Here is a 24,755-nt window from a genome sequence, read left to right as displayed (position 1 = left end):
TGAAAAATGTGGTTCCAATCACTCACAAAGATGCTTTTGTTCTGTGGCCGGAGCCCTCTCTCTCTCTCACACACACACTGCCACACATGGAGTCATGGAGCTTCATCCATTTTCTCATCTGACTTATGGGTTCTCAGGGGAGGGTTCCTGTGGTGATTTAAAGAAAAAACAACTTGCGAGACACTAACAACTCAAGGATAGTTATTTAAAAAGCAGGATAACACTCCAGCGTGTCCTAGGAGTGCAATTTTGAGCTGCTTGCATACTAAATTTATATGCTATGCACCATTTACTTAATGATTCATTATATACCAAAGTCTTCTTGCTCTCTTATCCTGTATTGCTTGTTTTGTAAAATACATCTGTTGTTATGTCCTCATCTTGTTTGCATTTTTCCGGCGCCCATCATTTCCTGCCATGTAACATGCCATTTGGATCAGTGAGAGCCTGAAGAGGTGCCTAACTGACCCATAACATTTCTGATCCCACCTATCCCTGCTGACATCATGCAGATTGCCTGTCATACACAAGGAAAACACAGCAAGACAGACTACCATTCACTCCAACATCCACACCTACAACCAATTTAGAATAGCTTATTAACCTAACATCTATTTGGCTGGACCATGGGAGCAAACAGCAACAGCTCAGGCATATGGAGAACTTGCACAATCCACACGTAAACCAGAGCTCATGCCTCTGGGTCAACAGGCTTTCACAAAGAGAAGCAACGCTATTTCAGTGTATTTCCACATGTTTATTATTAACAGGATCATACAAAAAGCCAAACCAGTTTTTAAAAATGTCATATTCACTTAAACGTGCTGCTGCAGGGTCGGCTGAAGTGGAATTACAAGCAAAATCCGACAAAACAAATTTTGATTAATTAACTGAGTCACACTGCATGCAATAATAGGTGCTAATTCTATGCTTTTCTTTGTTACATTGTTTTAAATATAATAGGGGCAAATGCACAGTGGCCCACCAGTAAGGAAAAGTATATTACAGTGCTTTTTTCTTTTGGCTTTAGCGAAGAAAAAAACCTCTTGGGTTGTCTTTTATGGTAGACACAGAGAGGAGAAAGAGTCTAAGCTCATTAGCCTTGAATAAACAGATCCATGTGGATGCATGCAGCAGCAGATATACACTGATGTGTTGTTTGCAGTGAGTCAGTGCACTGTTTGGAGCCTAGCCCACAGCTTCAGCCACAGACATTGAGGGGAAGAAGGGAGAGGGACAGACAGAGTGAGTGAACAGGGGAGAGACAGAGATGTCAGCATTGCTCTGGGTAAATGTATTTTGTGACTCACAGGGTCTGCCTGGACCTCAGTGCTCTCCATGCTGTTGGGACTAATGTCCTTTCACACCCACCCGTGCACCCAGTCACACAAACATGCATATTGATTTAGCATCGCAAGCTCATGCACATGGACAGATAGGCAGATGCATGAGAGTACAATCCACCTCCGGACTGTCGAACAAATGTATGAAGCACGCTCACATTCAGGCCTCCTAATGCTTACTCTGTCCAGATGAGCATTAAGAAACATGTGCCAAGGTTCAGATTCAGGTGTGTGCCAAATACTACCATCCCACGCCAAGAATAACCCCTTTGTGTTGCTCTGCACCCTGGCTCACCTTGTACAAGTATATGGTACTAAGTTTCTGTTTAGTATTCATAATGTGTGCATGCCAGTGAGTGTGTTTTTATGCCTGTGCATGTGTGCCTTCAGCCTATAATAGGCTTAGAATAGGGTCTCTACCAAAACCAAATGTCACAGGGATTTAAGCGTCAAGAGTGAGTTTTCTCCCAGCTGACTAACACAGAAGTTCAATAAAAGCACAAGATTAAACAAAGTTTCAACTTTCCAAAAAAACATCCATCCAGTTTCCATTTTTTCTCCCTGTGGCAACATATCCATGATGCAGAGCTGAGGTTTAAAGAGAAGCTGTAGGGCATGCTGCAAACCTGTGAGGGAGACAGACACGGGTAAAGAGCGGGAAGTAAAAACTGAGAAGGTGGGCAAGCTAAAAGTACAGAAAGGTTAAAAAAAGAAGAAGCATTTTTTATACATCATCAATGCTATAAACCCTAATGAGACTTCAGTCACCTGTATTCATGACGTTCCCACTGCCACACACAGTGCAGATCGTTCACTCAGTGTTTGTTCCACACTCTCTGGCCCACTCTGTTGGTCAGAACGTGTTAATGGACCCCAGTAATGTTTGTTGCTGGGTTTGTGTTTATGAGTTGCAGCTTGTGTTGTCTGGTTTGTTTACTCCTCCTGGTGGCCACTCTCTGTATCACATTTTGAACTGTCTAAAGGCCTTCCATATGGTTCAGCTTCCAACTCGGGACAGGATTAAGATTGTTTAACGATTATGTGACATTAGTCTAGGGTTGCATTTTTGCTACACAAAGACATTAATTTTCTTCATAAAGACACTAAAATAAAACCTGCCAATCGCAAAGGATTAATATGGAAGTGGCAACACGGCGCTCATTTCAATTGAGAGGATCTTGATTGTATTTCAGACGGATAAGATCAGTTTTGAAAAAATGTTTTCATGCAAATATACAGTATAAGAGCTTTCATGTGTGTGTTTGCGTGTGCAGGGTAAACAGTAGAAGAAACTCCATTACATAGTTCAATATTAGTAAAAAAGTTTGGCCAGTTTCTGATCAAATCTGTAGACTTATCTTTTTATGTATAAATCTATCAGTTAGATTTAGCTTGTTTAAATAGTTGGATGTTTTTTTTTAATAAAACATCTGTTATCAGGCTTTCAGCAGTGATGATTTGGTTCAGTTAAACCCTGAGAGACCGAAGAGGTGCCCAACTAACCCATAACATTTCCGATCTAACTCTTATGCATCATCCATACTGTCCAGCCCATCGATATTTTAAGATAACTCAACAGCACTAGAGAAGAAACAAGGATGCAGAATAGGACATTGTAATAAGTATTTTATTGCATTTTATAATGCCATTGTCAATAATTAGTACAGATTACATGCAACTAGACCTACTGTACAGTTTTTTATTGTCTGCATGGACAGACACAAGAAGATTCAGGTTACAAATACACAGATATATGTGTGTGTTTTATACAGCATGAAGGAAAGGGCAGTGACTGGCATTACATGGCTACCCGGGGTGGAGGGTCAGAGGTCTGGGCTCCACTGTCTGTCTAAAGCCACCATCCAGTCCCTGTTCCCACCTCTTCCTCGGGTCACACTTTCAAATAACAAGAAACATTAAAACAAATAAAACAAATAAAACAAAAACAAAGGATAAAGAGAGGTAAACAGGTAAACTGAACTAAGAAACAATACAAAGAGTCACTGCTGAAAATGTACACACATTCCTAAGGTTTAACCAGAGGAGAGCTGAAGTGGTAGTTCCATCAGATTCTGGCTGTCTACTTGATAATACCGTCAGGCAAATGCTCCACTTTGAAAGTCCCTTCCCCTTCGTATGACACCTCAGAACTGTCCAATCACACATTACGATTTGATCTCCCCATGTCCTTTGAGCTAGTCACCAGTCAACCGGATGTGGGCTGCTCCTACAACACCATTAAGTGGATGTATGCGAGATAACAGCTATCAGTAAAGGTGATCAGTGAAGTCGATGGAGAGTTTTGGAAGTAGCTTGGTCTTTGTTTGGTTAAAGTTGTGGCATTGGTTTGGTTACAGTTTGGTTAGAGTTCAAGAGTTTGGACTAAGCAATGTTTTGCTTGCAATGCCTTTGGTAGTCAGAGGATGAGCTGCATCTCTGAGAGTCATTCCACATTTTGGTATTGAGACTGCGCAAGAGGACGAGTATCAAAAATGCAACAGTGTCAGTCTTTGATCTGCCTTTGTGGGACTGGGAGATGAGGTTTCTGGCTGGTCACCACCTGCCAGGTGTTTGACTCAGTGACACCCCCACGGCACCTGCAGATGATTGACAGCTCTGCGGGTCGGAGTTCAACACAGGAATGACAGGGGTCAGGGGTCAGAGGGAGGGGGTCAAGGGGAGTAGGGACACATATTGGCACCTGAAAGGACCAACAGCAATACCTTTCTAGAGCTCCGCAGTTTTTAAAGCAAGAGAGGGGCTACATATTCGTAAATTTTTTTTCCTCTTTCTCTTTTTCTTTTCAGAGGTTTTGGTCCTGTCTTTGCGGAAAAAAAGTCCTTCTGAGGTATCAATACATAATGAAGAAACTTTTTAGTTTGTTTTCCATATGTTGTTTTTTTTTCTTTCCTTAAAAATGCATAAATGCAGTACAGAGACAAAAAAGTATCAAAATAGACCTAGCTAAGATAAATATACAAACAGGTGTTACCTAAACCACTGATCTAACTTTAGTTCTTTTCATTTTTTTCTTTTTTTTAAAGAGATAATACATTTTTAAAAAAAAATCAGCGTCCCAGACGTTTTATGAAGAACCGAAAACAAACAAACCTAAAAAACATTGGAAAAAACCCCAAACTATTAAACCAAGATACCTGCAGCACTTAATATGATAAATACATATACTTCTGCATTAGCAGTACAGTATAGGAATCAGAGCTGAAAGCTTTACAATAGCTAAACAGGTTCAGGAAAAGAAAAAGAAAAGAGAAAGAAATCCCAACAGAGAAAAATCAAAGGACAAAATGGGAAAGAATGCCCTGGAGAGATAAGCCAAGCATCAATATACAAGAATACATCATGTTATGCCAAGGTGGAGAAAGAACAGAAGTGTTACATGGTGACCTGTGAACAATCTACATCTTTATAAAACAGCTTTGTTTACAGGTGTACCTTAAAGCACAAGTCAGAGATCATCTATGTACTGTATGCAGCAGTTCCTCTTAGTTTGGATATTACTAGTAGTGATGTGTTAGTCCTCTCAGTGTCTCTGTGAGTGTTTTGGTGAAAGGGGGTGCTGCAGTGTTGTGGGTCTTTGGATATCTGGATGGTCAGAGCCTCCGTTTGCACTAACCCCTAGCCCTGTTTCTACACTTCTATTATACCCCTCTGTGTGTGCATGTGTGTGTCTATTTGTGTGTGTGGCACTAATATATTCAGCCCATCACTACATCTGACAGCCAGCTCCCTGCAACAACACGCAGCCATTAATGACCAGCTTCTCATTGGCCGAGAGCTGCGCCTGATGATGAATATGCACACGTACAGTCAAAGCACACAGTTGAGAGGCTGTTCACATAGCTCGATGCTAATCGGGTACAGGAGTATGGTCAGTTTGAAACAGCTGATAGAAAACTGTTCATAGATAATGAGCACTTTACAGCACAGAGTGCTTCAGATGTGGTTTAAGGAGAGGTAGTCATTTTTAAATCTATGGAAAGTGAAACGCCTCTATGTTTTATTTTGTTTTTTTGGGCTCAAGCAGATGTATTAGGGAGTCCAGATCACCAAATACTTTTTTTGTTGCCACTTTTAAAGTAAGCGTTAAAACAATTTTGGCTTTTTTTTTTAAATCATCATTGAGGATGAATGGAGAAAACAATGTTTAAGAGATTTCAGTCTCCCGTTGGCTATGTGTTGAACTGTTTTGAAAAGGAGGTAGTGTTATTTTTGGTTTTTAATCTCACTTCAAGATTTCTGTCTGCCACTTTGTACTTTGTAATAAATCAGTCTCTAATGTGACAGGAAACAGTCCTGTGTGAACGCAAACTCGTCGGAAATGTGATTTTTTTTTTTCGTTAAATAACAAAACCCATCTGAAGTGCAAGAGATAGTTTGACATAATAATAATAATAATAAAAACAAAACATTAAAATAGGAACCAATCTTTAAAATTACTTAACGTCCCTTGGTTGTTTTCCTCTTACATTGGTATATTTTTGCTGTTTTCCATTGTTCCCTCTTTATTGTATAATCAATAGATATTTGGAATAACTCCTCCCTGCCCAAAGATATCACTTTTTTTTAAAGCAGATTACAGTACACAACTTCTTCCTGTGAATGCTGAACATTTATGTGTAAAGAGCTTTCTCTTATGGATTTAAAACTTCAACAGTATCAATATAAAGTACCTATATAACAGCAGCTGTTTCAAAGATTTTTTTTCCATTTCACCTTTTGTTTTAAATCTCAGACAGAAAGGTAATTGTTGTGTTCAAATGCCTTGTGAGTGTTTATATTATTTTTTATTTTTAGGCCTGCTCACACTGTAGTCGGGCCACTCCCAGGATTGTGTTTGGAACACAGCTGAGCCTGAGTATGAGAGAGAGAGAGAGAGAGACGGGGCTTCATCTCTAAGTGCTTTTCTCTTTCTTCTGTGTTTCTGAGGAACTGTGCGAGGTTTGTTAATACTAGTTTTTGGCCTCATAAGTAATGTGGGTCATTCCTAACTGTCTCCAAATTGTAGTTTGCTTTACACACTTTGGTTTTTGGAATGGTCAGCACTGTAAGTCAGGTATAATTTTTCAACACAATAGTTATATGAATACAACAATAAGAATTCAAACTCCTGGTTTGTTGACTTTTGGACAGTTCTTAAAAAAATTAAATAAAAGAATTAAAAAAAAAAACAAAGGGAAAAATGAACTACAGGGTTTTTGGTTTTCTACATATTTCTTTGGTTACCTGTAACAAAAATAAAAACGGGAATAGGCAGATAATAGATTCAAAATAAATGTTAAATTTGGTATGGCACTGTAGAGAACAGTAATGCTTTTCTGCTAATGGAAACAAAGAAATCTCACGTGCTATTCCTTTAACATAAACTCACACAGTGAATTGCAGCTAGCTTCTACACAGTAACTATTACAACCACAGACCTTTGAATTGAAGCTGAGCAGAGTTGCCACATTTGGTGTCCCACAGAAAGAATCCCCCCTTATTTCTTTAACGATTTGGACACAGTTCCAGGCAGAACCTCTGTGGGATGAGGTATTCTCTGACTGCAATAATAATATATCTATATATAGTTTTAAAGCATCATGGATATTTCCCAACTAAATACACAACCAAAAACAAGTGAGTGAGAGATAATTAGAAGAAGAAAAAAAAAGATTCAGCTGTTAAATAATCTGTCTGGACAACGGCAACTTTAAGTGCTATCTCCCAATTTCTTGCCTGCTACGCTGGGGACAGAAAGGGAAAGGGGCGGGATTAAAGGATCAGGTAAATTGGGACAATACTGAGCTTTTTTTTGTGTTTTTTGTTTTTTGCCAATACTCATTTGGAATGGTGTGAACAACCAGAGTAAACTAAACAACTTACAATACAAAAAACATAAACAGCATCCATAGAAAAGGTACGTCAAAACGCCACCTTGGAAATATTGATCCTCAAAAATAAACAATGATAACAACAACAAATTAAAAAAAAAAAGGAAATGACAAAAAGCTACCACACATTTTTTTTTCTTGTTATATTCCATAATCATGAACAGTTTCATTTTTTTTTTAGTCACAATATTCTGGTAGACACTTTCTCCATCGTTTCTTACAGATTCCCCTCTTTTTTCTTCTCTTTCTCAAACGTGTTCCGTGCACATCACTCCATCTGCAGATGGACGAGAGAAGAAGAACAGCACCAAACGGTCCTATTCCTGCAGTCTTCTGGGGGTGGGGATGTGGAATGGGAGAGGATGCAGGAGGGGCAGGGATGTGTGTTCTTTTTTTCCCCACATAGAATCAAAGAGTTTTAAAGAAGTCCCTCACTAAGTGTCTTGCTGCTGGCAGAAGTTTGGGCAGGGACCAGGGCCGGTCACACGCAGATGTGGATGCGGGTGCCTGCTCTGCAGAAGTGTTAAAGTACTGTTGGAGGTAATCTTTGTAAGTATTCTTCCTTCCTCCTCATCGAGAAGCCCAACAGTTTTAGTCTAATCGGATCAAAGGAAATGGAAAAAGCAAGTGACTGGACTAGGGCGAAGAAGGAGAGGTATACTGCACAGCCCCTGATGACCGCTCCCATCTATATACACATGATCCTCTGCGTGTGTGTGTGTGTGTACATGTGTGTTCTTTCTAACACACACATCTAGGTGTCCTCTCAACTGACGTAGAGATAAAATGGCTAGCCAGGCAGCCCGAGACAACAGAGAGGAGTGTGTATGCAGGGTGGTAGGCCGAGGAGGAGAGAGTGTGTGTGCGCGCGCGTGTTTGTGTCTATGTCCACTCCTCTAGAGGTTCTCTACATAGAGGGCAATTTTTCCAGGGAGAATGACAAGACATGGTGTGACAAGTGAATGAGTGTGTGTGCGTGTTTGCGTGAGTGTGTATGCATTAAGTGGTGTCATACCTTTGAGCCAAGTGTTGAGAAAGCAACACATGGAGGTAAAGCAGTGCTCCACAGTCTTATTTTTGTGTCTGAAAGTAACGAAGGTCATCTAACCCTGTTGTTTTTTTTTGTTGTTTTTTTGAAGTTACTCAATGTCATCCTTAGTTGCTTGAATTTTCTTAAAAACAAAAGAACATTCTCTTATTTTTCTCTCTTATCTGTTTTCTCATAAGTGTACTGTTGGTAATTTTTTTCCTCTTCACACGGGCGAGAAGGGCTCGGGGATTGGTCTCAAAAAGTCCCGTCCCTCCGGCTTGTCTGAGATCTGTCCTACTCCAGCTCCTCTGTGGGAAGATCCTCCTCCAGGTCACGCTCATCGCTTGGCAATGGCAGGCTGTGTGTGACACCAGCCAGGAGCGATACTGACCGGCTGTCCTCCTCCACCACTTCAGTGGGCTCTTCCTTCACATGCACTGGGTGGCTGGAAGAGAGAGCGGAAGAACAAATCATCAGATGCTGTCTTTCAGACTTTTTAAGTTTTTGAAATGCTGAAAAGAAGAAAAAATAATCTTTAAATATGCCACAAGGATTTCCTGTTTCCAGAAGTCTTGCCATGGTTTACGATAGCTTCTGGTTGCATTTATACAATTTTATTTAATGAGCTGCAATATTCCTGATACAACAACTTGCACACATTAGCACTGGGAAATGGGATATTTTGTTGCTGCTGGCTGATGTATCCTGTAAAATGTAACCAGTAGATTAGTTACTTCTGTGATTGAGGTCTCGGGAAATTTGCTTAGGTTATAATAGAACTTAAACTCTTCAGTGACACCTGTTCATTTACTTAAAGTCTACTTTTTACTTAAACCCAGGGGACAAGGTTCTCTTTAATATTGCCACTTTAAAAAAATTTTTTTTTATAATTTTAAAATTTAGGCATCTACATAAAGCTCTCCCACACTAAACCAAAAATATATCTGTGTCGATACGCTTAGCATATGGACATAATATTATGGGCATCCTGTTTTTCCTGGCAGCACCTGTATGTTCTGCATGTGGGAGTTTACACGTGCGCCTTTATGTACCACATACCTGTACTGTTGAGGGCTGAGCGTGGGGCTGCAACTGCCATTGCTGTTGACCTGCTCCACAGTGGAGCTGACATCATCGTGGCCCACATGCAGCATGTTGAGGCTGTGCGCAGACTGAGGGGTCACCAGGGATGGGCTGTTCAGCAGGGACAGACTGCTTTCTGCCAGAGCCGCCTGGAAACAAGCGAGCCGTGTGGTCACTTTAAATATACAAGTTATCATGTTTGGAGAAAAAATATGTGGAGTTATAAAAGAAATGTGACAAATAGAAACATCTCTACTGATATATTTAATCTTTAATGATATTAGAGTGTTTTTATAAACCGAGCTGACATGGAGGTCTGCCTAAAATATGTAATTGGATGATAAGGAAGATTTTCCTTTCTGTACCTCTTAAAGCTCTTCTATACAGAGTGCCAGTGAGCACGACAAACCACTAGGGGGCACTTACATACAGTGCTTTCCATATCAAGGTCTGTGCTTTTACATTTAAGTCCCTGTCATAAGTGCGTGTGTGTGTTGACACAAAAGTCTCAGCAGTGTTGTTAAGAGAGACTGAGCTACAACCTCAATCTAAACACACACCGCGCAGCTTCCGCATCTGCAGGAGAGAGAATAGAACTAAAGAGAGCTGCCTCGGCCGCTATTCTAAATCCAGATGTTTGAAGACACAGGTTGGGGCCCTGCTTGGTATACTTACCCCACCTTCCCCTCTCACCAGAAGAAGGGGGGAAAAAAGACAAAAGGAATTCTCAGTGGCTCAGAGGTGAGTTTTCTAGGGCAGGCGATAATTTTATGCAGTAACCTTAATTGACAACTACTTGCTGCTATAAATCATCTCGGTCTCCAAAACTGCACATGCGCATATGTGTGTGTGTCTGTGTGCATTTTTGATTTGTACATCTGCACTAAAACAAGGAGAAGAGGTGGGTCCGGTGTGTGTTTGCATACTTGTGGCGCGCACACGGTGATGAAGGTGGCGCGTGTGTGAAAAAGCGAGGTGGGAGGTGAGACTGTGTGTTAATGTGGGAGGAAGAAGAGGGGAGGTGGTGTGAACGTCGTTAGGGAATTGGCTAATTATAAGAGGGAATTGATATTAGTGTCCTTGATTATGACTGGCTACTAGGTGTGTGTGTGTGTGTGTGAGTGTGTGTGAAAGAGAGAGTGAAAGGTGGAGACAGAAAAAGAGATTGAGAGAAGTGGGGTGGTAGGGGGAAGGAGCCTTACCTGGTAGCTGGCATTTAGGGATCCAAAGCCGAGTCCTGAAATCATGTTTTTCACCAGAGTGGGACTTCTACAAATAAAGCGCGCGCACGCACACACACACACACACACACACACACACACACACACACACACACACAAGCACAAACAAGGAGAAAAAGGAGGTTGAGGATCACAGATTGCATACACATGTGAGAAAGATGTCACATCACCAAAAGCGTTGCAACAAATTCCACAAATATGTTTGTTACTGAAATATCCACAGACTGTAAACAGACGCTAAAAGCATGCACATGAAAGTCTCTGATATCTGGTGTGCAGGTGTGTGTGCATAATTATCCCTGGATTCTCTGGTGGTTGGAAAGAACATCTGTTTACACGCGCTAACAAGGTTTTTTCCTGTCTTGCATCTCACACAGCTGCTTACTAATGGAGTCGACAAACAGGGAAAAACGCACACACACACACACACACACAGTATGTACATTAATGGCCAGCAGCCCCTACTTTGTTTTTTACTTGATTCCCGAGTTGGCCTCTCGGTAATAATAGTGGGTCCATTTAAGCAATCATAGTGCCAGCACCGATAAGCTCACACTCACATCAGCCTCAACCGTGCATCAAGAAAGCAAACGTGCGTGCGCATGTGACAGCGTGTTCACTTGACTCTGTGTATGTGTGTGGTGCTTACCCGGTCATCTTTGGTGGTCTCCTCTTTTGGTATTCAACTTCATCCACAGTCCACACGGCCCCCTTCACATTCTCAACACGAACAAAACACTTGTGCAGACTCAGGTTGTGGCGCACGGCATTCTGAGGAGACGAAGAGTGAAAAGAGGCAAAAAGAGTCACCGAGGATCAATCAGCTACTATTGCATTTTCATTGTTTAATATTTAACTTGACGCTGAGATTTCAGGTTTTATTTTGCTTTAACTTTCCTTGGACTCTCTTTGCAGAAACGATTATTCATTTTTTTTTAAATTTAGCATTAAAATTAGTCGGCCTCCTTTCTTGCCTCATAAATGTTCCAAAAGGGATGAAGAACCTCATTTTGCATTAATGCACAGGCTTATTGAAATAACTGTAAAACACTTTCTCAACTTATCCCGCAAAGTGATGAATTTAATAAGTACTACTACTGGTTTAATAGTACTAATGTTTCCTGATGACTGCTGTTAATTTCATAAGATTTCATCCGTGGTCTTCGGTTTTACCTAAAGTGTAATGCAAAAGTTGTAACAGGAAGTGAAAAGCGTAACCACACTTTTCTACCCTTGCACTAAGTCTGTCACCCAGTTGGAGGCAAGAATACGAGCTTTCCATCAAAAGTTAATAAGTAATGCGACTTTAAGGATAGGAGCCGCAACTTCTTCAGCCATCGCTTTGCACCTCAATGTAGCTCCCTGTGCAGCGCTAACACAAGGCAGCGGTTCTCTAGTACTGTTATTTTATCACAGAATGCTTCTAATCAGTCATCATCAGCACACACACTCTCACAGAAACACACACATCCACAAGCTCTCAGACAGCCAAGCAGGCGGGCACACCGCTATCTTCGTCTCAACCCCCCAGGGACAGGCCTCCCTTTTCATCTGCTATTTGTAGTTTGTTCATGCCCAATTTCATTACCAATTTTAATTCGTCTATAATTAAATCCTGCATATTCTCTCTGACACGCTGTTCTAAGCCGAGAGGGAGGGACAGGCCAGGCATGCATCACTCCTTGCCGTAATTACACACGCAGATACACACATGCGCGCGCACACTCACACACATACAAACACACAGACACGTAATTACACAAGCCATAATCAGTGGAGGAACCCTTTCTCTCCCCCGCATCCCCTCAACCCCCGAGCCGTGATGCTAAGTTTTGTAAATGAGTCTGACCCCAATCTCTGCCCGCCACCCTGACAGCGCAAACACACACACAAGCACACAGACACACTCCAGACGCCAGTGCTATTGCAGTGCGATTTGCATTCGTCTCCGTGATGAAAGCCTAATTCTCCCAGTTAAAACATTAGCAGTCATTTACAGTGGGTCACAGCACATGTGCCACTCATCTCCACTCCCTTCGGCTGGGAGAAGTGTGTGCGTGTGTGTGTGTGTGTGTGTGTGTGCGCGTGTGTGTGTGTGTGTGTGTGGGGGGGGGGGGGGGGGGGGTTGAAATTTTGGAAGAAAGATCCAATTGTGTACCTCACAAATGAGAGAAAATAAGCATTGAAGGTTCACAGATGTTAATCCGAGTCCTATTGCTATTATATTGCTAATATTTGAACACGTTGATGTTTCTGACTTGATGCATTCAGGGCCAGGCTACCTGCATGTGATGCTACATAAAGTAGATGTAGTGAACAAACAAGCAAGTGCCAGTACAGCCTCTAATTTGGCCCTGATTGCATTTCTTCAACATAAATTTCATTTTTTAAATTTAATAATAAAAGAAAAACACCTACAAAAAAAAAGATTATTACTATGAGAATCTACATTAAAAAATAACAGACCCCAGCCCATCGTGCAGCACCTTGAAAAAACACTTAGCACTCATTTCCTCTCTTCTCTCAATCATCTTTTTCTTTCTCTCTCCCATCTCTTCTTCATTTTCTGCCCCTCTCTTTCTCTGATCAATGACTTCCACTCCCTGACACCGCTGCTCTGCTCATGAAATATAACGGCTTATTAAAGGACATATATCTCTACGGCCCCATTTGACTCACTGGGCTGCTATATAAATACATAAGGCCATGCAGAGCTATATTTAAAGGTCTTCTAGGCCAGCGGCACAGGAAGCAGACGCCAGACATTAATAGTTAAAATTCATAAAAGTCAGATGAGGAGGTAAAGATATTCCTGGCTAGCCTGTGTTAACCATTTGCACAACTCTCCCTCTGTCTTCATCTCATTCTTCCCTCCTTGGTTTGGGCTATTAGAAGAAGCCCGTGGTCGTCCCCTTCTCACTCCTTCGCTCCTTTCCTCACATCCCCTCTTTCTGACACCCAAATTAGTGTGAGGTTTCAGTAAAAATGGGTCACCTACAATGGTGAGATCAGGCCAGGTGTGTGTCTGTGTGTGTGTATTAGAGAGAAGGATGAAGAGGGAGAAATGGGCAATATAGTGTGCGATCATGAGCAGTGTGTGTTAGCTCTGTATGTGTTTCTCTGTAATGAGGCTGCATAACAGCTAGAAGTGTCTTTGCTTGACTAAGTGGGGTCGACAATCCATGTGCCGCGTTGCAGGTGAGAAAATTGTTTAGTCCTAAGAAGGAGAGAGAGGGAGCGATAAAGAAAGAGGAATGGAAAGCGTGAAAGAAAGAGAGCAGAGGAAAACTGTCTCATAAAGGACAGAAACAGCCAATAACTGTCAAATCAGTCATATTGGTGGGTGCTGAGCAAAGTCAGCCTAAGAATCTGCGTATGCAGGGGTGTTCAGACCGTGACTGTTATTGTACTCGTATCACTACGTAAGTGTTCAGGTTAGGCCTTTAAACTGACACAGTTGACTGCAAAGTACAGTCATTTTTTTCAGTGTTTCAAATACATCTAATAAGTTTGCATCTTCTTGGGTTAGGGGCTTCAGCAGAGAGCACAGACGAAATTTACATGTGCAATAATCAGCTTTAAACCCAGCCCAGTTGTTGTTTTAGCCAAAATATTATGCTGAATTCCAGACTTTCATTTACTAGATATGGCCCAGCTTGTTTTGCTCTATCATCTAAACAGCTCTAAACTAGTTTGTTAATTGGCTCGTTTTACTTCTGCTCTCGTTTATTTTAGATTCACTGAATACCGTGTTGTACCAAAACCAGAGATTAGTATAACTGCAATACGGAGGGGATTCAAAAGCCATACAAATGGGAAAGTGCAAAGGCGCATGCGGTGTGCCTTTACCTTCCACGTGGCTGTGTTTCTCCTGAAATAGGCAAACTTCCGTGTAAACCAATTGTAAATCTCGTTGAGAGTCAACTGTCTGTCTGGGGACTCCAAAATGGCCTAAAAGAAAGGAGAAATGGAACAAAAAGGTTAGAGGAGGACACAGACGGAGAGATGCTGATAAGAATCATTAGAGAGACTCACATGACGTATAAGAGAGGCGTAGGTAAAGGGAGGCCTGACATCAGCATTCTTGTAGAACTCACAGTTCTGGGCGAGCTCTGAAAGACAGAAGACATTTCAAATGAGCTCATGTGAGCTTATGCAGAGTTTCTGAACTAATAAAACTAACACTATAATATTTTTCAGGTACATGAAATCACTGAGATGCGAGGAAATGCCCTCTTTTTTGGCTTTGGCAAAATAAAATGCAAAAATATATAAATGTAAAGCAGCAGTCAACACCTCAGGTCTTTCTGGACTCCAGAAAGACTATGTTGCATCACTAACAAGTAATGGTATTCTCAGTAAAGTACTGTGAGCATCAGGCGATGGTGAAGATGGATATTTCAGTCTACCTGAGGCGATCGGGGTGCAGTACTTGTCGGAGTTGCGCCTGCGTATGGGCCCAACAGCGTGCGTGTGTGAGTGGGAGTGTGTGTGCAGGCTGGAGGAGCTGATGACTGAAGGCCCCTGGCGCAGTGGGGTGATGGGGGTGGCAGCTGAGGTGGGGGGGTGGGGAAGACCCTCTGGGTAGGCCTCGCTATCCCGCTTTAAGAGAGAGCCGCTGGAAGCCAGGTTCAGCTAGAAAACGATACACACAGAATGGGCAAATTGTTTCAAAGCACAAAAAAAGAGAAAAAGATCCTTTTCATGGTCCTTTCCATGAAGACTGTTATTTAGGTTGGGCTTATAAAACTTCATTGTCTAACTTTATTGTTTATGTACTTAGTGTGTTGAACTTTTTAGTTCTGGAACGTCAAATAGGTTTTCTATTTAATTAAGGCGGACCTTATGTTTACCTTAACCCTTTGTCATCTGTCAAGGTCTGGAGCTGGTTACAAAGAAAGATTATCTTTCTTTCTTTAAAATCATGGCAAGGAGGAGGTGAAAAGACGCCTCACCTCAGGCATTTCACCCAGAAAATTCATAATGTTTCAGCTCAGAAGCGGAATACTATTATTAAGTTCCCCTGCTATGCTGTACATAGAGGACAGAAATGCAAACACACACACCGGCAGGCCCACTTCCTTCCTGATGACTGAAAATTATACCAACCATTAATTTGACATTATTTAACCTATCATAATAGGCTGCTTTATTCAGGGGCCACTACTAATGTTAACTCATAAGAAAAGAAAGGCCTTCAACACTCCCTGTGAAAATGTGGTCCTATCATTTGTGCAGAACCGCACACACTCATACACACTTGAGCGCTTGAACACACATGTATACTTATACACACACTGCACTGGCTGCAATTAACCCTGAGCTTACAAAAACAAAACCACACGACAGCATGTTTTTAAGAAGGGAACACACACATGCGCTTTGCGGTGGCGAAGTCTTCACGGACCAATTCGGCCCAATTAGGCAGAGCCTTGCACAGATACACACTTGAACGCACACGCGCACACACACACACACACACACACACACACACACACACACACACACACACACACACACACACACACACACAGAACCACTACATCCAGTCTCTCTGGGAGAGCTGTTGTAAGGCTGCTAGTTTAGGACTAATTAAAACCACTAAGTGTGTGTGCATGTGTGTGTTGTCTAGATGTATGCAAAATGTGTTGAATCGCCTCCTCTTTACTCTGCCCCCTCTCTGTACCATTTAAGCTGACTGGAGAGGGCGGGGCTGTTTAACAGGTACTTCATTAAAGCTGCAACCCTGCCCCATCACCACGGCAACAGTCGAACACTGTTAATTGAGGCCAAGCTTTGTTTCCATTCCTGATGCTCCTCCTCTGCCCCTCCTTCTCCAATCCCTGACCCTGAGGCTCTTCTCCAGTGGTGACAGAACACGCCTCTTCCTGATTTCCCATTAGATGAAAATGGCAGCTGATCCCCTTGCGATCAACACATCATCCAGGCAGGCGCACAAGTACGCGCGAGCACACGCGCACACACATTGCCACTCGGCTGCACCCATTTATATCCTCAAATTAAGACACTCTACCTCTAATTGACAATTAATTTCAACATCTTCATATTTTAATAAGACTCCTCGTCAATCTGAATAATGAAATATTCATTAGATACCTAATAACAACCTCGCCAACCAGTGTGGACACACACAGACGCACGCGCCATGTCAAATTTCTATCCTATGTTGTTGGCACACACTGACAATATTGTGAGAGGCTGTTTTAACTGCTCTCTCTCATAGACAGGCTGGGAAATCTTAATTCTCAAATGCAGGATTTGTTTAGAAAAATGAAAGGAAACTCTGACACAGTTTGAATGTGGGGATTTGTTGCAATCTCTAACTTTGCATGTGGAATTAAAACATTGTGAAAGCCTACTCTTCTGGGAAATTCGATGCACTGTATCATTGCAAGTTAAAGACAGAGAAAAGGAGAGTGAGGAAAGAGATGAAAAAAGTGTGGAAATGTGTAGCAAAGTATAAGGAAAATTAAAAAGTAGGCCTTTATGATTCATGAAAAACACATTAACTCTCATTGGTCAATAGGGGGCGTCGATACCAAACTGAACAGTAACAGAGGAAGGTTACTGTACCCAGAAGGGTAGAAATAAAGAAAGTGAGCTATTAAAAGAAGATTGTGGGTGAATAAGAAGGAAGAGCGTTAGGTTTGGGGTCACATTTCATGTGACTGGACTTTGGGTGTGTACTCACAGGTTGGTTAAAAGGCTTTGGCTCTGAGGGGCGCATATGCAGGTGGGTCATCATGGCCTGGAGTCGCTCGCTCTCTTTCGCCAGCTGAAAGACACGAGCGTGGACAGGATTACTTTGATATACATTTAATTTCACAACCCTTTCATTTATAGTGTGGTATTGGCACATCCTACAATTCCAAAACCGGTCAAGCACCACGAAGAACATGAGCGTGAGCCACCTCAGCACCAGGCACCCTCTCGGACGCTCACACGAGTCTGCAGACACAACTGTCCTCATTTGACTTTGATAACCGCTGTTTAAAGGGTGATGTTACAGTCTGAGCTGAATCCCGTGTGTGTGTGTTTGTGCTGGAGTAGCAGCGTACACAAGTGTCGCCTCTAGAAAAACAAAAAAACGGATCCACGCCAAGGCGAACGCGGCGATGTGTGTCCGAGTGCAAATATGAGAAATTTAAAACACGCTTCACGCATGTGTGTGTGCGCCGTGTGCGTGTTCGTGCACGCGAGGGGCAGAGCGGTGGGATGCCGATGAAGTGACATGTCGAAGGAGAGAGAGACGGCTGTCCTGATGTGATGTGACACCAGCTGCCTCTCTGTCACTTTGTGTTCCCTGGTGGTGGCTTCAGGGGCTGAGCTAAACGCTGTTTACCACTACTGCCAAACACAAAAGCTAACCCTAATTCTGGACCCCCCACCCCCCCACCAGACACACACAAACACACACAGGGACGTGGCCGCTGTGTTCAGTAAACCGAATGTCCCAATGCGCGCCAAAAGACTCGTCTTTGTATTTGAACTTTGTTTGGAACTTTCTCACATTCGGCGCCGTTTAAGAACAGCATTTCACTTCTCGTTATTTTGCTTCTGCGGGACCATTCAGATGTTTCAAGAGGGTTTGCGTGCATGAACCACTCTGAGAACAAGAGACTCCTTGCAGCCTGGCCCTCCACTCTCTAGCTTCTGTCTCACTCTCTCTTTTCTTTTCCTTTTTCTTTTCTCTTCCCTCCCTCCTCCCCTCCTCTCAGCCTCACTCTCTCTTGCTGGTGACCAGAGAAGCTTTATAATTGGAGCAGCAATGGCAGCTTCCCTGCTGACTGCTCCTTTTAAATTACAAGCTCCACTGCTCTCCATAAACTCTGCCCTGCCTCAGACGAGTTGCGGCCATTGACAGGCTGAAACAGTCTTCATGACTTTGTTTGTGAGCAAACGAAAATGAGGTGTTCTTGCTCACCTGTATCTCCAGCTGCTGAACCACCTGCATCTGGACTCGGCACTGAGCAGTGCTGCGGTCATCTAGGGCATGCTCGTTGTTCAAGTGCCTAGAGGGGATGAGAGAGTATCAGTAATTTACTCATTTTCTGGGAAGTGATTTGATATCTGCTTGCAAATTAAAAAAAATTTTTTAAAGCGCCAAGATCAAAGAGCTGCTAGTCCCCACTCAATTAAGATTTTTAAGTCAATAGGATTATTGTTGAATCAGCTTGCAGGTCCTGGATGATGAAGTAACAAAACTCGGCTCTTTTACATTTATTTAAACTGAGATCTAAGCTGCTTCAGTGCTAGAAAAATAAATCACAATCTTGGAAGTTTATTTTGTCTACTGAAGGACGCGGCAGCTGTATTTTGTGTGTGTGTGTGTGTGTGTGTGTGTGTGTGTGTGTGTGTGCGTGTATACTTCATTGGTGCTTAGTGAACCATGATCCAAGACAACCACCTGGATATGAGCTCATGTGTTATTGCACAAAGCCTTATCTTAAGTCTTTCTGTTAAACTCCTCTCCACATATTAACGCTGGTGTGCATCTGTGTGGTGTGTGTGTATGTGTATCGGAATGGTGGCGCTATTTGTTTCCTCAAATGTGGGAGGACCTGGGACCTTCTGATCTTTCCCAGATCACCCCTCCCTGTCTCCCTTCCACCTTCCCTTTCTCTCTCTCTCTCTCTCTCTGCACTGTCATCGCCAAGGTTATTCCCAGGTTGCTGCTGTCTGTGCATGAGATTGCGCGGTCATATATATGTCGTTGTGTGAGGGTAGTTAAGCCAGGCTGACTCATTAGATGTCCTGCTGTGTTAACTTTTAATGTTCATAAAGTCACTTGCTTGTTGTGAAAGTGCGGAAAAGTGCGGAAATGCACGTTTGCACGGCACGTACGGCATTGCGCGTCTAGCAGAAAGTAGAAAGTTGGGCAACATCAGGCGAAGACTAGAAATGAAAGAAAAACAATGATGTCATGGCGGGGCTAATCTAGGCAGATAGATGGCTCAACACAAGTGCACGATAATAATAACAAAAACATGATCTCACCCCTCTCACTCGCTCTCTCTCTCCCTGTCCGTCACTTATACTTTTGTCGACTCTCCCCTTCCCACTCCTCTTCCCCCGCAACTCCCCAAATGCCTATGATTCACACTCATTCCAACTGAATCTGCCCCCCAAACCCTCCCCTCTCTCTATAGCTGGGCCATAAACAGTAGCGGGTTTTTTTTTTCTTTCTCGATGTGTCCTGACAATGAGGCTCTGTTTACTCCTCTGAGTGCAGGCAGACAAGGCTTTAACCCACATTACACCCAGCTCCACCAGCCACAGCCAGAGTATTATACCAGAGGACAGGGAGGAGGAGGGAGGGAGGGAAGGTGGGCAGAGACAAGAGGAGAGAAGAAAGACTTGAAATAGTGAAGTGTCTCCTTCCTCTGTTCTTTTGCTCTACCCTTTTCCCTCCTGGGGCGATGACTAAGGCTCGCTGGAAGGGAGCGCACGGTTAGACTGATGGCACTGTGTGTCGCTGCCTCTATTTTTTCATCTTCCTCCCTCTCTCGCTCTCTCTCTTACATACACACACAAACACACTCTTTCACTCTCCTTCCATCTGCCCTGGGGCTACATGAAATGAGACACCAAACAACAGCTTTCCTCTCCAAACTTTCCCAGCCTGCCTGCTAGCTTTGATCTGACTGTCCGATGCCATCACAATCACTATTCACAGTTCTGTGATGGTGTGTGTGCGTGTGTGTGTGTACGAATACGTATTTCATCACCCAGGCTTATTAATATCTCCACTGTCCAAATAGCTAAGAGTTTCACATAGATAATGAGTGTGAGTTTGTTTAAGGCTTCATTAGAGGCTTGTGAAGCCTTCATTATCAGCCACGGTGCCATGGGGAAGTCCACAGTGCTACGTGTGACAGGAGGTGGTAGGAGAATGTCAAGGCCGAATACTGCATCAGCATCGCACAGTGTATCCAAACTGGTAAATAACAGAGGGAGGAGTGAAAGTTAAGTAGAAGGACGCAGAGCGAAAAGAAGTGAGAGAGGGGTTTCTTGCTCTCACAGAGACCAAAAATCATAAAAGCCTACCAAATTAAAGAATGGCTTACAGACCAATATTTTTAAAGCACATCAGTGATAATTCTACATAGCTAGACCAGTTGTCTGCCTCTACTCAAGCAACAATGTGATGTATAAAAATGCACGTGCAAACATGGAATTATGGAGATGGAGGATTCTGTTCTTCAAGGAAGACAAAGACTCAGAGAAAAACGAAGTGAATCTGTGTACCAACGTGTGTTTGTACATGTATGCATGCATGTGCCTGGGAGCTAATGTGATGTAACATATTGCAACAAATGAATTAGCCAGGAAACGCAGAAGTGATGTGTACGATTGACATGTACATTATTAGCATTATTAGCTTTTCTTTGTTTTGCCTCACCTTTAGTTCATACAGGTAATCTAAATCAGACATTGTGAGTTTTATTGGCTTAAATTTTAAAAAATAGTTGTTTTGTACTGGTGGTAAAAAAAAAAAAAAAGAAAGAACTTTTAATGTTTGAATCAAACCTGAACTTTGGTCGAGGATTGCAGAAATATTTAACGTTTACAGTTTTACAGTTTCATTGCCATTTGAAACTGTAAATAATGCCAACTAATTACTGAACAGACTTTGATTATCTTTAACTGTGTGATTTCTTTTTAACAGAGAATTTGAACGCATCTAGAAATATTACTATTATGACCTCTCCAAGGGAAATATATGCATGTCCCTATAACAAACTCTTTAACAACAACAACAACAACAATCTTTATTTATAGAGCACATTTAAAAGCCTTGGGCATACCAAAGTGCTTTACATAAAACAATAAAAAATAAAACAGTTCACACATAACAGCTGTAAAGGGGATGGAAATGGAAAATGGACAATAACAGAAGTGGGGTCAAAACAGAATCCTTTCCACTTTGACTTTTCTTCTACTTGCACTATTAAATATATACTAGGCATGTGATGTAAGTGGCAATCATAGTACAGCTCAGATTAACAGATATGTCAATCAAATGTAGTGTAGGGTTGTCTGATTTTATGCTGTGGGCCACAATTTGATCTTAAATTCGCCAGACTCCACTTTCTGTCAGTTTAAAGAAGTTAAAGTAAACATTTAATCCCTGAGATACCTTAATAAAAAATTAATACTTTTAAAAGTGTGTCTCGGAAAGAAATTTTATATTTTTCTATTGTACTCTTAGTGGAAAAACCCCCACCCCCGCCCCATATATTTCTTTAGTAGTTTTCTGTCATTTAATCTTTTGTCAGTCACGTATTTGCTTTGGTGTAGTTTGACTGGCCATGGGGGAGGTCATAATAAGTAAGAAAATCTTTAAAACTTATGAAGACACAGTTAAAATTCCAAATTTCCTGCCCTCCTTCACTTGTTCTAACGTCATTCATTGAGCCCAATTTGAGTCTTTGCTGAGCCAATTCTGGCCCCCAGGCCTTCTGTTTGAAACCCCCAGTGCAGTGCAAATATCTTTATTGATTTTTCTGAGTGCTTATTTTTTCAGTGGCTGGTGACTTACTTGATGAACTGTCCTATGTCCTCACACAGTGCTTCACAGCCAGGCCACTTACACTCTCCATGGCCATAGAGGGGATGGGAGCCAGTGTGCTCCTCATGACTGTGGAGAGAAAGACACACACAAACAGAGACAACAGTGACATTATATATTTGTTATCCTCATGAAACAGTAGATAAAGTCAAAGTAAGTGCTTAGAATATTAAGAAGAAAAGCATTAACATGTCACACTTTCACATACATACACATGCAAAAACAAAGAAAACAAAAACCGTGTAGCAGCAATAGCAGCAGCAGCATCAATACAGCCATCTGAGTTTGGTTAGCAGTCATTAGTACAGTTCACGAAGCCAAGTGCAGAGACAGGAGGAACAGAACAGAGTGGGGTCAGTCACAGAAGCCAGGCAAACAGGGGAATTGGTCCAGCAACCTCACATTCTGGAGTCCATGACCTGTGTTTCTGTTCCTGGCGTGTGCTTTGCATGTGTGTGTTGGTTTTGGTGTATGTTCTAATGTTTCAGGAGCTGACACAGAGCCGGCACGGGACCAACCAGCCATGACTGATTGGTGGCGGTTGCCGTCATGTGCTGGTTGTTCTTTTGTGGTGAGCTTATGTGTGTGTTTTTTGAGTGCGTATCTCTTCATATTTATGACAGTGTGTGTATTTATATGTGTGTCTGATGATGAAAGACTAGGCCAGGTTTGGTTTGGACCCAGGGTAAAATAACTGTATCCGTGCATGTGTGTGTGGCAGGTCCAGTAGCAGATGTGGTTCAGACTTGGACCTCTGCCGGCGACTGCTGTCTCCACATATATTTACATGACTGTGTATGTGCGTGTTTGTATGAGTGTGTGCGTGTGCATGTGCGCGTGCGTGCGAGTGTGTACATATGTGTGTGCGTGGACTGGAATGGGGATTCTCCCAAATCAACATCATAAGGTTGTCTAACAAAAACCATTTGTCTTGCAGATGGAAACATGTCTCTCTCCCTCTCTTTGCTTTTCACCTCTTCCTGATCATATGTGGAGGCTGAGGTTGGAGTGTATGTTGTGTGTATGTGTGTTGGCTGTGGTTGAGTCAACTCAGAAGCAGCTCAGACAGCAGACATGACAAACTGCTGGCAACCGCATTCTCCTCCACATCAGCCATGCATTAGCTTAGCAGGCTAATGCTATCCCCTTTGTGATCTTCTAAGCCAACTCTGTCGGAGTACTGCCAGCACACTGTAGCTTCAGCATGACCATGTGTGATATATTTGATTAACTAATAGAACCTCTCTTAATTAACACTTGTCCAGCCACCCTTACCCCCCTCTGAAATGAAGTCAGGAGTCAGGATCAACAATGCCACTGGTACAAGCAGTAAATCAGTGCTGAAGGACACTTCAAACCACCCACCTCTAGTGTATCTTCTTGTCTTAGACTTGCCCACTTGTGACTGTGTGTGTACGTGCATGTGCTACTCACTGGCTGCTGGGGGGTTGGCTGCCTTTGGAGTAAAGAGGGATATGGTCATCTCCGCTGTCTGCCTTGGTGAAGGAGGATATCCACTCAAACAGTCTGGCTCTTAAAGACGGAGACAAGCCCATGAGCAGCCAACACAGCCATGGGACAACACAGCCCTTACACAGTGTGTGTTAGTGCATCCCCCAGCACATGCATCCCTGGAAATGATCACGCTCGACTGCGGAATTTATCTACTTGAGTAGAATTTATCTACTTCCTGCTACTACCCCTCTCCCGAATCCACTATCGTCTTGTCTTCTTTCCTAACTTTGTGTCCACACCATACTGACATGTGGCTGACACACCTCCTATCAAATGAGCTGAGCGAAGTTTACGCCACACTGATGTGTGATATGCTGAATGTGCATGTTTTATATCTGTTTTTTTCTGTGTGTCCAAAAGAAGGTTCAAATTTAAGAAAAAAATGACACAGTGAGAATGACTAAATAAGAGAGACCGGAAGAGAGTCACACAGAGAACAGACTGTGATAGCCACATTACCTGTGGCTATCATCAGGAAGTCATACTTGTTTCCACACATCACTATACCTGTCTCTCTTTGGGGTGTGGCTCTGTCCATTGGGCAGGCTGTGCAGTGGAAGGTGAGCACTGGCAGCTTTGGGGAAGGCTGAGGTAGAATTGGAGCTGTTGGTGCTCAAGTCAAGGCCCTCGGCCTGTTTCAGGGCCTCCTCGCTGCTCGGCACCCCCGACACATCCTTCCACAGTTGCTGTAGGTCTGACGGACACATCGCTGCAGGCAAGGACACAGATTTAACTTAGCAACTGGTCCCACTTAACCCGTCCATCAACTTCAAATGTTCATGCACAAATGTGATGATAGGATATTTAAGGTAAGCTGATTCTAATAAATGGAAGAAGAAATACGGTTAACTATAAACCAGATAATTGTACCGACGTGCAGACACACACAGAGAAGCAGCGATAGCTGAAACTAATCTTAAATGATAGCAGACATAAAACACACACGTGCTACTTTAACTGTCCCTGTGTTTAAGAGCGGTTTAGAGTGGAAAACAGAACATCTTAAAAACGGACCTTTTTATTGTCCCCCCAGAAAGCCAGTATTCTTAATTAAGTAGC

General features: G+C 42.6%; 1 protein-coding gene across 3 annotated transcripts in view; it reads right to left on the bottom strand.

Moving 5' to 3' along the window:
* Positions 1–7,689: 7,689 nt before the first annotated feature.
* The window catches only part of foxp4 (forkhead box P4), an 87,219-nt gene continuing 70,153 nt past the window's right edge, over positions 7,690–24,755 (bottom strand). For 2 of the 3 annotated variants that reach the window (XM_026168319.2, XM_080301915.1), the window contains exons 7-18: positions 24,204–24,405; positions 23,616–23,714; positions 22,152–22,250; positions 18,534–18,621; positions 17,301–17,384; positions 14,998–15,223; positions 14,624–14,700; positions 14,438–14,539; positions 11,238–11,359; positions 10,550–10,616; positions 9,324–9,496; positions 7,690–8,709 (exon numbers count right to left, since the gene is read on the bottom strand). In XM_026168319.2, the coding sequence (XP_026024104.2) occupies positions 8,559–8,709; positions 9,324–9,496; positions 10,550–10,616; positions 11,238–11,359; positions 14,438–14,539; positions 14,624–14,700; positions 14,998–15,223; positions 17,301–17,384; positions 18,534–18,621; positions 22,152–22,250; positions 23,616–23,714; positions 24,204–24,405 (1,490 nt within the window). In that variant the 3' untranslated portion in view covers positions 7,690–8,558. The remainder of the gene's footprint in view (positions 8,710–9,323; positions 9,497–10,549; positions 10,617–11,237; positions 11,360–14,437; positions 14,540–14,623; positions 14,701–14,997; positions 15,224–17,300; positions 17,385–18,533; positions 18,622–22,151; positions 22,251–23,615; positions 23,715–24,203; positions 24,406–24,755) is intronic. The other variant, XM_026168320.2, reaches the window with a different exon arrangement.

Source organism: Astatotilapia calliptera, chromosome 5 (genome assembly GCF_964374335.1).
Source record: "Astatotilapia calliptera chromosome 5, fAstCal68.1, whole genome shotgun sequence".
Taxonomy (NCBI): Eukaryota; Metazoa; Chordata; class Actinopteri; order Cichliformes; family Cichlidae; genus Astatotilapia; species Astatotilapia calliptera.
The sequence above is the reverse complement of the archived record's forward strand: the minus strand, read 5'-3'. Positions and strand labels throughout refer to the sequence as shown.